The following is a 13,139-nucleotide window of genomic DNA, read 5'->3' on the forward strand; positions in this document are numbered from 1 at the left end:
ATGTTTTGGAAAACAAATTCTACTTTCCGAGAACTTTGTTCACCTTAAAAGACAGAAATGAGAATATTTCTCTAATTATCCAAGTTCTTTTGAGTTCTCGGCTGTGTGTTTGCGCTGCGGTTTTGCAGGGAATTCTGCATGTCCCGCATTAATTTTCAACTTTGCATGCTAATGCCTCGTGTTGAGTCTGAGAACTGTTCTTGTTGTGGTCCTTATTATTTCCGTGCGTGTGAAAGGCCCCCCTTTTGATAGATGCTATGTTAATGACCCCCCACAAACCAGATGGCCAACAGAAGTATGCAGAACATTCTGGAATGGGGTCAAATTAAGTTTCTTTGTTATGTTTACGGGGAATAAAAAACAACAAAGGACTGGGGGGAAAAAAATCATGCACCATATAGAGTGACCTGTTTTAAATGATTGGGATGGTGGGGGGGGGGGGGGGGGGGGGTCAGATGTTCTCAAGTTCCACGGGGGGCAAAAGGGGAAAGAAAAAACAGGGTTGCTGGAGGGTGGATTCTTAAAGGTTCCTTTTTTCCTGCTTTACAAGAATTGTAACATTCCCCATAATTAAATGGGAATTTTCCATTACAACATTGTAACTCTAAATTATGGAAATGTTTGGGTATCTTCTGAAACCGATCTTAGAAGCACAACATGAAAGGCCAACCTAGAACTGGAACTCAGGACCTGGAACAATGCTTACCACCATTCCAGTGACTTGGTGTTCATGTCTGCATTTGCTGTTAGTTCCATCCAGTTCTTCATAAGCATGAATTCTGCCTTTGGTGACCACTGGTAGCTAAACCAGCATGTAATTTTTGATTAAAAGATACGACATCTGAGCTTCGCAATTTAGTAAAAAGAATGTGCAACATATTTCTTGAAAAGACAGGCTGGTGATTTCAGGAAAGGCTTTGATTTCACTGTGAATTTCACAAATAAATGCCAGTAGGTTTCCCAAAGGCTTGACATTGTCCATCCTTCCCAACTCTAAATGTGTTTTGTCTGCAATTCATTTGCTGCTGGTGTGGTCATTTTCATTTTCTGTTCAATATCATGCATTATAATGGAAAAGAGGGAAAGAGAACTTTGTTGGCACAAATTACCTAAAGCAGCGCAGTTCCATTTTATATAGCAAGTAAACTCATCTATGGATTGCATAACATACAGGGCATACATGTATGGCAGGGTTGCCGCTGGTCTTTGTCAAAATGAACTTCTACACCCTGCTTGATGGGTAATTTTTTTTCTAACCGGCCTAAAGTCATTAAATATCACTAATGAAGTTTGTGACTGCAGTTGTCATATAGTGCCCCATCTGTTTCTTTGATCAGGTGTTACGAGAAACGACAGCTTTAGCATGGCAGGGGGAGGGGCCTAAAGGCCCCGGAGCAGCGCGCCATTTCCTATCACCAAAGGGAAGTTGACTCACGGAGGCTGCGTGCCAGAAGAATATGAGAGGGGCAGCTGATAAGCAGCTCGCATCAGGCTGACGATGAACAATAAGAAGAGGGAAAACAAGCGATTGCGCGTTCTGGCAGACAGCTTTCGGGTCATTGCGCTGCTCTGCTTTGTAGTACGTATGTACATTCCTAATAGAACAAGCATACCTTTGAAATAATCACGTCCGTAATCGTGCATTTTGACATTAAAGCAGTGATTGCAATGTTGCATGCATACTCAACAGTCATAAATTTGATGTGTAATTTTATTTTTGTGTTTTTTAGTGATCACTGACAGATTCCTCATTCACTGGTCTAGAAAAAAAGTCAAGAATTTCTCCCTGTGATCAATAAAGATATATCTTAATTTATGAGTGAAGGACGGAATTGTTGTATTCAGATCCTTGTGACCCTGGGCATTGTATTTCAACATACTGCCCAGAGCAGGTGTTCTTCCGCTGACGGAACGGTCCTTGGAAAAGGAGTGTTCCTGGTTAAGCAGCTCACTTTGATTTGGGGCCACTCAGGCCTGGAGGTAGTGCATGTGTCCTGTGGTCTGATTTAAGCGTACTGTTAGTTGTCACTTTAGAGAAAAGCACACTACAGCTTGCAGCTATTTAATTGAGGTTTCTTTAATCGAGTGTCACTCAACACAGGTTAAATAATGATGGCCAACAGGATCACTAGAATTGTAATGAGGTCACTGTATTCACTAGATGCCAGGTCTTAAATTATTTATGTTTTTGCCACTTCCGGTCTTGTTAACAGATGAATGACCTTCCTCCACCTACGCAAGGTGACCGAGAGAAGCCACTAGCAATCCGATGTTATATCATAATGGAAAACAGGCGGAAAACAGACGTCTTCCTTCTGCAGGCCCATTGTCTTTGGAGTGCAGGAAATTGCTTTGAAAGCAGTGTGGCAGGAACAAAGTTTATTTGTTTTTCCTGGACAGAACGTCAGAGGGTGACAATTCCTTATAAGTCTCTGGCCAGCTAATTAATGCAAAAAACGTGTGGGGCTTGGTCAGGGTGACTTATAAAATTTTGTTTGCCTTTCAAAATTTCCTGTCAACATAGTTTTTTGGATGATTCTTCTGTTCCTGGAGTTTCTTTTGGTCTTTGTTTAAGCAGGTAGAGAAAATAAACCAAAGCACACAGGCTTGTTTGTAACTAGATGGGGGGGGAAGTCCAATGACAGGGGTGAACGTGGAACTGCTGCTTAGAGGAAGCACCTGCCTGAGGGGTCATTAACGCCATCAGCAGAGGTGAGAGCTTGGAAGGGCACGCAGAGGCTGATTGTACATAAGCGCACCTTGCTCCTTCCTGGTTTAAGAAAACAGCAGCAAGATAAAAAATACAGGTATTCTAGCATATTTTAGTGCCTTTTGAGGTTATGTGTGTTACAGCTGATGGCTGATTGTTGTTGCAAATAGTGTACTGCAGGGGTGCCTAACCCGTCAATCAGTTGATTGTGCAGTGTTTCCAGGTTGATCATGGATAATGCTTTATATACTGAAATACACACCCCCCCTCCCCCCCACCCAACTAGCCATAAAAGATATTATCGTGATTCAGTAGCTCGTCAGAGTATTTTCTTTGTAAAAGTAAGACTAACTGTAAAAAGGATTTTGGTGTCTCTGGCTTACCTCTTAGGCTGTGAATACTTTAAGTAGTATTTAATTCTTCATGTTTCCCATGCCAAAACACAACTGCAGTGATGAAACTGCACCTGAATGAAACCTCTTTCCAAGGAAGAGGTTGAGAAACGCAGGAATTTGTGCCTTGGCATATGCGTTTTGGCCTCGTAGTGGTTCGGTAATTACTGGCATGACTAATGATCTAATGATTTCCTTCACAGTGAAGGCTACTGGCTGGCCGCTGTCAGAACACCCACAAGTAGGGCTGCTGGATTTTGGCAAAAATCATGATTATTTAACATGCCTATTCATTGACTTTGGAAATATGCATGTATTGAACTTAACAAAAAATGTGTCTTTTTATCCGTGGATTTCCTTGAACTGTAAATGTAATTCAACCGAGGAACAAATTAAAAGTGGCTGGAAGGGGGTGGGCTGTGTTTATAACACAAGACAAAACGGGAGCATTATTGCGAAACAAAATGCAGCACAATAATCGTTTCATCTTGATTATTTTGTTTTGATGATCACTGGAAATCAAAATCATAATTGAAATTAAAATTTGATCAATTACTCAGCCCTACCCACAGATAATCTCTGTTTCGATATTATTACTGTGGTTTACTAGTTCTACCACAAACAATTATTCAAGACTGAAACCAAATCAACAGTGATACACTCCCCTGCTCCTCTGGACGTGTTTTAGCCTTTCAGGTCAGACGTACCCATCAGCGCAAGAGCAGTTGTGGCTCACCTGGAACTTAATCCCGCTGCTCATGGGGCACTTCTGTGAATCATGTAAATGATTGAAGCCCGAAGGTGTCAGATGTTAACTGGGATTGTGAAGCAGTGAATGTTAACGTCACCAAGCAAGATGGGAATGACGCATTGTGAATGATTTTCTGTTACATATGATGTAATTTCCAAACTGTGTCACATTCCTCCTAGTCATCATATCACATATTGAAGTTTTTAGGGTTTAGATGAAAGCTGTGTATCTGGCTGTATGTTTTAAATTTGCACTGTTGTTTCTGTTTCAATAACACAACTATTTGCCCCAAGTCTAAAAAAATCCCCAAGGGAAACTTTAAATACTCGACTTGGCGGAACACCACAGCTACGTGCTGGGTTATGTGTAACTATGTGTAATTGACACATTATTTCACATAATGGAATTAAAATGAAATCCAGCATGTTTTTCTTTTTTCATTGCTTCTGAATTTTGGCCCTGGAATTTTGACCAGAGTCCTAGTTGCAATATTAACATTGTCTATTAGTCACCCCTTTGAGTATCTGTTGTATATACGACATCCTACGTGACTTGCTAAAAATACCCATCCCTAAAAAATACCACATGTGCTGAACTGCATGACAGTAAAGCAACCCGAGTAACATGAGCTATGTAGCATGATGGTAAACCGATGTGCATGTGCTTTTCTCCGATGATGCGGGGTCCTGCGTGGATGTTTAAGGTCCCAGTCGAGCCTGGCAGGGCATCGAGGTCGTGCCTTTGCCGTATTGAGGTTCGGTTTGCTATAGGGGTCCCTGTAGTGTCTCTCAGCACTTTGTGTCAATTCTGAAGATGTTTTCAGGAAGCGCGAGTTCCTCCGCTTGCTCTGCCTGCCCTGGCTGGTCCCCGGTCAGCCTATGAATAGAGTAGCGCTTTTGTCTTCTTCCCAAGGCTTCCTAAAGATGTGCTTTTTGGCTTCAGCTGCGGGACAGAAATAGCCATCCCACAGGCCTGGCCTTCAGCAGCGTCGCTCGACCGCCTTTGGTCCAGATAAGCTTCCAGTCTTGTCCAGGAGGCCCGCCGGTGACATGGAGGGGAACCAGCTCAGTAACCTCGAACACAATGACAAGTCGTTCCCCTCTTCCGGAGCGGCACCGACACATGCAGCCGCAGCACATCTGTTGCCGTGTTGTTTTGCCGAAAAGCCGGCCTGTGTCAAAGCTCATCCTCGGCCTGACACACCGCTGCCCTTCTTTCTGTGTATCTCTAACCTTGTAAACAGATTTAGTAAATAGAGAGGAATGTGGGTTCAGAATTAGATTTTCATGCTTTACAACTCAGTTACAGTGGATTGTGATTACTGCCCCCCCCACCACCCCCATTAGATTAAAATTGTACAAGATAATAATCTGAGAAATTTGTTTATTGCCGATTCGAAAACCGACTAGTAAGACAATGCAGCTCTAGGTTTTGTTCCATTTTCCACATCATGTGCCTTGGCCTTAAAGTTCTGTCCTGCCAGATATGACAGAGATGTTCATGTGTTAAGATCAGACTTTGTATCATTTTTTTTTTAATAATTGACTCAAACTAGATCTTACCTGGTGTGGTTTGTGGTTGGTTCAGACTAATGTTTAGATTGAACTTGTAATTTGTTTGCTTTTTAAAGCCAACCTGTTATTCGCCATTGTAAAGGATACCACCTTATGGCGATTTCATTTCATTCTGGCTGGACACTGGCTCTAAACTAACTTTTTTCCAGCTCGGTAGCTGATTGGCTGGGAGCTGGGAGGGAGCATAAACGTGGACTGTCCGGGGTTCCCCGAGGACTGGGCCGGGAAACACTGATGTAGATGGAGTAGGTGGAGAAGAAGCAGCTGGATAACTGTGTGCTTCAGGGAAGGTGGAAATGTTAGAAATGATAAAGTAAATAAAGTAAAACTTTTTTCTTCTTTTACAGTAGTGCTATGCTGCTTACAGTGTTGTTGACAACAGTGATGTTTGTTGTGCTTATGCAATTGGCAGTGTACTCTGATTCCAGTCACTGAAACCTTATGAAAACATTATCCATTCTGCTTATCTCTCCTTCTGTTATTTCATATTATATGCCGCTAATAATATTTGATCACGTTTGTTCCTGGAATGCTGTGGGGAAAAAAGATAAAAGAGAATATCAGAAGATAACAGGGCAGAATTGGAAAAATAAAATTGCACTGGAAATATCAAAACAGTGAGTATGGAAACCTTAGCGTGGTGCATGTGGTGACACACCGCAGTCATGCACTTGCTGGACTGTTCGGTTTGTTTACCTGTAGCATTGAAAATATCAGCAGGTACCTTGTGTAAATATACTGTCTTTTGGTTATACATCACATTTCCTGGGATTTCATTTGTTGCTTTTAAAAATGTTTTTAACGCTGATCTGAATGGGCTGAAAGGACTTATATAGAACAAGATGAGTATCGTAAATAATGTTATTTTCATTCTTCATTTCTAAGTTTAAAATTAAGCTCAGGGGAAGCACTTCAAAGTTATGGACCTGCAAAAATCAGTTTTTGGTTCACTTTTTTCGGATTTTAACCCCAAGCTGTGGGGTCACCACCACACCTACATCCAATGTTCTTCTATATTTTTGGTATTTGAGGAAGATACTGTAAGTAGATGCAAATTCATTCTAAATAACCATTTATTCTTTGATATATTGCCATCTGAAAATGGTCACAGGTGAGAAATCCCCTACAAGACCCCCTACTTCGGGGGCGTGGTTGACTGTGTAGATAGTTAGTGATGGGAATGAAACTTATACAGATGAAAGAAGCATATCTGAACTATAAATTACTATAAAATACCAGATTCTGAAAGAGCAGGAAACAGTAGGCCAGGAGAGCAATTTTCAGCTCTCTAGCATGCTTAGAAGTGAAGATATGGTCTCCTGAAAACCCTTACAAATGACATGCGCGATTCGCGAGTGCAAAAAAGGGGCGTGGCACCCAAAGTTGAAAGGGCCATAACTTTGGACTGCATCAGAATTTTTCAATAAAACTTGGGGAATTTTCAGTGTTCTCTATAAGGATCAAAATACCAAATTTTCATCAAAATCAGGAATGATGCCCATGGAACTTTTCTGGACATTGGTTGATTTGGGCGATGGCCTGCTTTTCGCTGGTACTTGTGACTAGTGACATGGTATATTGCAACAGCAATAAAGGGTTTGAATCAAATCAAATCAAATCAAATTTGGCACGGACTGACCCCTTTCTCTTTTGGTGATGTTTAATTTTTTGCATTAAACCTGGAGTCTCCTGTAATTCAATTTTCATTCTTGCAAAATGAAATCTACTATGATGGATAATGGATATAATACTGATAATTTTATTTATTTGGTAGATGCTTTAATCCAAAACAGCCTACCATTGAGAAGGTAGGGTCAGCCATGGTCCTGGAGCAATTGGGGTTAAATGCTTTGCTCAAGGGCCCAACAGTGAAATCACTGCTGGTCGTGGGATTTAAACCGGCAACCTTCCCATCAACCCCAATCCACAGAGCGCACTGTTGAACACATGAGAAGAATTATTGTTGCAGTAGTTAGTGTGCCTGCGATGCAGGATGTTGAACTGTTTGTGGTACCCAGCCAGTGGTAATGGATGAGCGGTTACAAACTTGTTTTCCGTCCTAGGCGGGCCCTTGGAGTTGTGTCCTCGAGCGATGTCCCTGACCTGAATTATTTTGTCAGCAAAGCTTAAACAACTTGACTATTTAATAGAGAGCTGCTGTCCCCTTTGGGTGCTCCCAGTCCTATCCAAGAGGTACCTCTATAAGCCCCAACACGGGAATCCCTCAGGTGGTGTCCCCAGCTACCCGGGCTGGGGGCTTCTTCCCCTGGCATCCACGGCCTGTCCTCCTCTCCCCCCACGCCGATTCCAGTCCGGTCAAATCACCGAATGGTAAAAGCTGCAATGCCATTGCCACTTGATCACATTCCGACTTTAGGCCAATGTCCTAGTAGGCATGCCCCTAATGTGTGTGTGTGTGTGTGTGTATATGTATGTCTGAGAGAGAGAGAAACAGAGAGAGAGAGAGAGAGAGAGAGAGAGGTATCAATGCACCTGTTGTTATTCTTAAACTTGTATTTTGGTGTTCCTCTGTCTCTGAAGAAGTCTATGAAAAGTGGTTTGAAAGTGGTACAAGTGTCACCTTTAGAAAAAGAAGTATTTTATCAGAGATGAGCTTTAGTAGGTAGAATTAGAATCATTATCCCGGGATTTAGGGGTTTACTGATTCTCAAGAATGCATTTTTGTTTTGGCTACACAGCACAGTTGTGTTAGTACATAGCAGCCCAGCCTGAATGCTCCAAGGGAAGCATAATGGGGACATTTGTCTGACTCATAGACACTGTGGCGCAATGTGTTGGATAAACCTGCTGTTAAATAATGAGCCGTCCAACACAGCGAGTAAAAAAAGGTTTTTGATAATTTACGATAATGGTGATCTTTGGCTGATAAATCTGTGCCATATGTTAAACTGGCCATGCAGAATGTTTCCACTTGAATAATGTGATGGGATTTCATAGACTCAACAGTGGTGCCTTGACAGTCTCGGATGCATTTTTTAAAAAGACCCGATTTGACGTTTAAAGAGCTTTAAAGTTTGAAGAAGTTGTGCATTGTTAATCTTTCTCCTTGTTTGATATATGGATCAAATATATTAGCATTTAAACCAGCACCATATGTTCCATAGGTGTTTCTTGCAGTGTTACACAGAATATCAAGTTAAGTAAAAGTAACCGTAGTTAGACATCAACTGGGATACTAACTGGGATACTGGAGGAAGTTTAAACCAGTAACAGGTGATGGCAGGTCACGTCACTCACACTGCCTACTGGTTCAGCTGTCTTGGTACAGGATGGCTTCACAGTATTAAAAGTAATATTGCATAAGTTCTGTACTTTGGTTGAACATGCTGTTGCAGTTATACGATTCCCACACGCTTATGTGTAGGTGAATATATGTTGTGAATGAACTTCAGGGTCTGCTCCCGTGTGCTGGATTCCTCCTCTACTGCACCGTAATCGACTTTTAAAATGACATCCTGCATTTATTTTGCTAAAGCGAGAGATCTGCTTGTTTGGTTGTCCCACTAGGTCCTCTGTTTTCCCAGTATCCCAGGTATGCCACCGGAAGGCATTCATCTCTTTTCCAGCTGTGATGTATCACATTCCTGGCATATTTTCAGCCACATTCCACCTCGCTTTCAGCTTTTCTAAGCCGCTCACCCCCCAGCGTTTCCTGGGTTTTCCAGACTTCCTGCTGTGTGTTATGCCTTATGGAGGATGCCTGGTCCTGTTCATGTTCCCCCCGTCTTGGTCTTTTGGGGGTTTGGGCTGCTCTGAAACCACCCCCTCCCCCACGGCGTCCTGCCTGTTACCAGCGCTTCTGCTGTGTGTCCGGGTGTGTGTCCTGCTGTGTGTCCTGCTGCGTGTCCTGCTGCGTGTCCTGCTGTGTGTCCTGCTGCGTGTCTTGCTGCGTGTCCTGCTGTGTGTCCTGCTGTGTGTCCTGTTGCGTGTCCTGCTGCGTGTCCTGCTGCGTGTCCTGCTGTGTGTCCTGGTGCGTGTCCTGCTGTGTGTCCTGCTGTGTGTCCTGCTGCGTGTCCTGCTGCGTGTCCTGGTGCGTGTCCTGGTGCGTGTCCTGGCATGCCCTGGTGCGTGTCCTGGTGCGTGTCCTGGCATGCCCTGGTGTGTATCCTGGTGCGTGTTCTGGCATGCCCTGATGCGTGTCCTGCTGCGTGTCCTGCTGCGTGTCCTGCTGCGTGTCCGGGTGCGTGTCCGGGTGCGTGTCCGGGTGCGTGTCTGGTGTGTGTCCTGGTGCGTGTCCTGGTATGCCCGTCTGGTGCGTGTCCTGGTATGCCCGTCTGGTGTGTGTCCTGGTGCGTGTCCTGGTATGCCCGTCTGGTGCGTGTCCTGGTATGCCCTGGTGCATGTCCTGGTGCATGTCCTGGTGTTTGTCCTGCTGCGTGTCCTGCTGCGTGTCCTGGTGCGTGTCCTGGTGCGTGTCCTGGTGCGTGTCCTGGTGCGTGTCCTGGCATGCCCTGGTGCGTGTCCTGGTGCGTGTCCTGGCATGCCCTGGTGTGTATCCTGGTGCGTGTTCTGGCATGCCCTGATGCGTGTCCTGATGCGTGTCCTGCTGCGTGTCCTGCTGCGTGTCCGGGTGCGTGTCTGGTGTGTGTCCTGGTGCGTGTCCTGGTATGCCCTGGTGCATGTCCTGGTGTGTGTCCGGGTGCGTGTCCTGGTGTGTGTCCGGAGGTTACCATAGTATTTGTTTTCGGAAAAAGAGAAGCACACATTCTTTAAATAAAAGTTCTGTATACAAAAAACATAATGGGGTAAAATTAGAACCGTTTAGGTGACATTGACACGTGACTGAAACATTGATGTACGAAATTTTGTTCTATTGTTGTTCAGGGACACAATGTTGCCTTGGCTACCCTGTGTGGATTTTTTCTTATCTGCTATTTTATTTGGGGGTCAGAAACTGCAGTGTACAGTACTGTGCATAAGCTTTAAGCAGTCTAAGAAAATGATGTTCAAATGATCTCCATGTTGGTGTAAAACTATTGTGTGTGTCAAAATCTGTCAGCATAGCCATTTGAAAACCATACCTCTCTTAAAGGTACCCGTACTATCAGCAACCATCCAATAGTCCTATGTATTTTTTTTTTTTTACCCAACCAGTACCACACCTGGTATGGCTAATCAGTATCTCACTGACTTTGTAAATTAATTAATTTATCAATTGCTGTTGGTGAAATTTATGAAATATGTGGAATGGCTGAGGTGAGGTTTCAGAACTGAAGCGGTGTTCATCTAGCCATCCAGCAAGATATCAGCAAGTTTTTGGAGAACAGAAGGAATTCCTGTTTTATTGTGTTGCTCTTACAGTAATTTTCTTGTTTGTGTTTTTCGTTCTGAGCACATGTTCCGAGTGTTCTCCATGACTGTCGTCAGAAGATGCAAATAGCAAATAAAGCATGTTTGTTTTTTGTTTTGTTATTACTCAGTTAAATAGCTTTAAACATTTCTTTTGACTTCCTAAGACTTTTGTACGGTACTGTATATGCAACCGACTAGGCACTTATGGCTGGTGTGAGTGAATGTACTTCATTCTTTTGAGGCAATTTTAAGCTGCATTGTCATTTTTATTATTTCTGTGTGGACGAAATGAGCTGTTTGAGAGCAGAAACATCACACAATAAGAATGATGATCTGCATCTTGCAGTAGTGATGTAGTTCCAAATTGATGAAGATATTGAGAGTAAAACCTTGGAATTTTCAGCCTCAGATGAGAGAGCCATGAATCCAGTAACCTTATTGTGGTTGAGAGGTTTTTATGCCTCTGTTATCCTAGGAGCTATATTGCCAGGGGCAGTTGTCTGTGATAGGGTTTACCAGTGGATATTGGTTCTAGGTGAGTAGGTAGGTAAAGGGTGATTCAGAAAACTCTCATAATTGATCAAATTCAGCAAGATGAGACTCTGCCCAGCTTGGGGAGATTAGGGTTCCACCCTGGAACCAGGCTTAATGGGTGGAGCTTGTGTGCGAGTGCCTATTAGCTAGACCTCTACCCATGGGGCCCAGCCACGCATAGACCAACAGGGTGACATGGGACCATCTTCCATTGGCCCACAATCTGCAGGTGGTGGGCATGGGGGGTCCGGTGCAACGTAGATCAAGTGGCAATCAAAGGCAGAGGCTTTGACAGATTGATCGTGGGCAAGCAAATATGGCTATAAGTACATGGAATGTAACCGTTCTTATGGGGAAGGAGCCTGAGTTATTATAAGGGGTTGAGGGATACTGACTAGATATAGTTGTGCTAAACCACATAAACACATAGCTCAGGCTCTGGAACCAAACTTCTGAAGAGGGGCTGGATTTTACTCCACTCTGGAGTTGCCCTTGGTGAAAGGAGCCAGCAGTCCATTTATACCCTCCGCCCCATTTTGGTGCCAGTATGTTGGAGTTTACCCTGGTAAATGAGAGGGTTGCCTTCCTTCAACTTCGAGTCACAAGCTCTGACTGTTCACTGTGCATATGCACCGAAAACCCATTCAGAGTACCCAGCCTTGAAGACCTAGGATTGGATGGTGGAAGACACCCCCAGTGGGGACTTTTGTTAGGGGACTTTAACACCCATGTGGGTAATGGCAGTGAAACCTGGAGTGGTATGATTGGGAGGAATGGTCTGCCTGATCTGAGCTTAACCGATACTCTGTTATTGGACTTCTGTGCTAACCGCAGTTTGTCCATAATGGACACCATGTTCGAACATGAAGTTGTTCACAAGTGAATCTGGCATCAGAATACCCTAGGCCACAGTTCGACTATCTATTTTTGTAATCGTATCATTGGATCTCTCGTCTGAATGTTTTGGACATTTGGATTATATCTCTCAGCTGGAGTGAGAATATCTTGGTATTCCCTCGGTGGAGCTGGAGGGGGCTGGTAAGAGAGGTCAGGGCATCCCTGCTTAGCTTGCTGTCCCCACGACTCATTCCCAGGTAAATGGCAGATGATGGATGGATGGATGGATGGAAGGATGGATGAGAGTGGATGGTCTCAGTCTGAATTTTCACGCTGTTGCGCATTGTGCAGTATGCCTTGGTCACCATTTCTATATCAGATACAGTCATGTGTACTTTATGATATTTTTGTGAATGGCATGGTTTTGAATGCATTTGCTTGAATTTTGTCGCATATTGTCCAGGCTGTTCTGCGGGTCTTTACAGAAAACCTCAGATGCTAAAGAAGTTGCACTTTGTGCTGTATTGAGCTTGACGGTAGAGAGCCTCATGTGTTCTACAAAGAGCAACATTCATATGAGCAATGTCACACTATTATTTTTTGAGCAATAACTTTACTTTTGGAAACCCATGCTGGGGGTGTGAACATTATTTAAGAACCGAAGAACATATTTATGGAGAGAGTGTAAGCACCCTGGTTCTCAGTGGTTGTCCAAGCTGTGCTAAATCACTGGTTTTGCTTGTTTCAGTTCTGTCAGCCTGGAGGATGGAGCTTGTCTTACAAGCGAAAGCAGCCCACATTCTTCACTGTGGTACTGACTGACATCGACTCCAACAGACACTACTGTTCCTGCCTGACCTTCTTTGAAGCAGAGATCAACCTGCAGGTGAGAGACCCATGGATCAGCACCACTCGCCTTCCATCACTGCATATCCAATAGGTTTGTTATGTCAAAGGAGACTTCTGGGATCATACATAAACGAAAAAAAATATCTAAATACCTCTTTCCCCCTTTTGGGAAACCTGTC

General features: G+C 43.7%; 1 protein-coding gene across 1 annotated transcript in view; it reads left to right on the forward strand.

Moving 5' to 3' along the window:
• Positions 1 to 13,139, forward strand: part of LOC125704237 (myotubularin-related protein 13-like) — a 128,774-nt gene that overhangs the window by 47,266 nt on the left and 68,369 nt on the right. Inside the window, exon 3 of the mRNA XM_048969635.1 lies at positions 12,860 to 12,997. Coding sequence (XP_048825592.1) covers positions 12,860 to 12,997 — 138 coding nt within the window. The remainder of the gene's footprint in view (positions 1 to 12,859; positions 12,998 to 13,139) is intronic.

Source organism: Brienomyrus brachyistius, chromosome 11 (assembly GCF_023856365.1).
Source record: "Brienomyrus brachyistius isolate T26 chromosome 11, BBRACH_0.4, whole genome shotgun sequence".
Lineage (NCBI taxonomy): Eukaryota > Metazoa > Chordata > Actinopteri > Osteoglossiformes > Mormyridae > Brienomyrus > Brienomyrus brachyistius.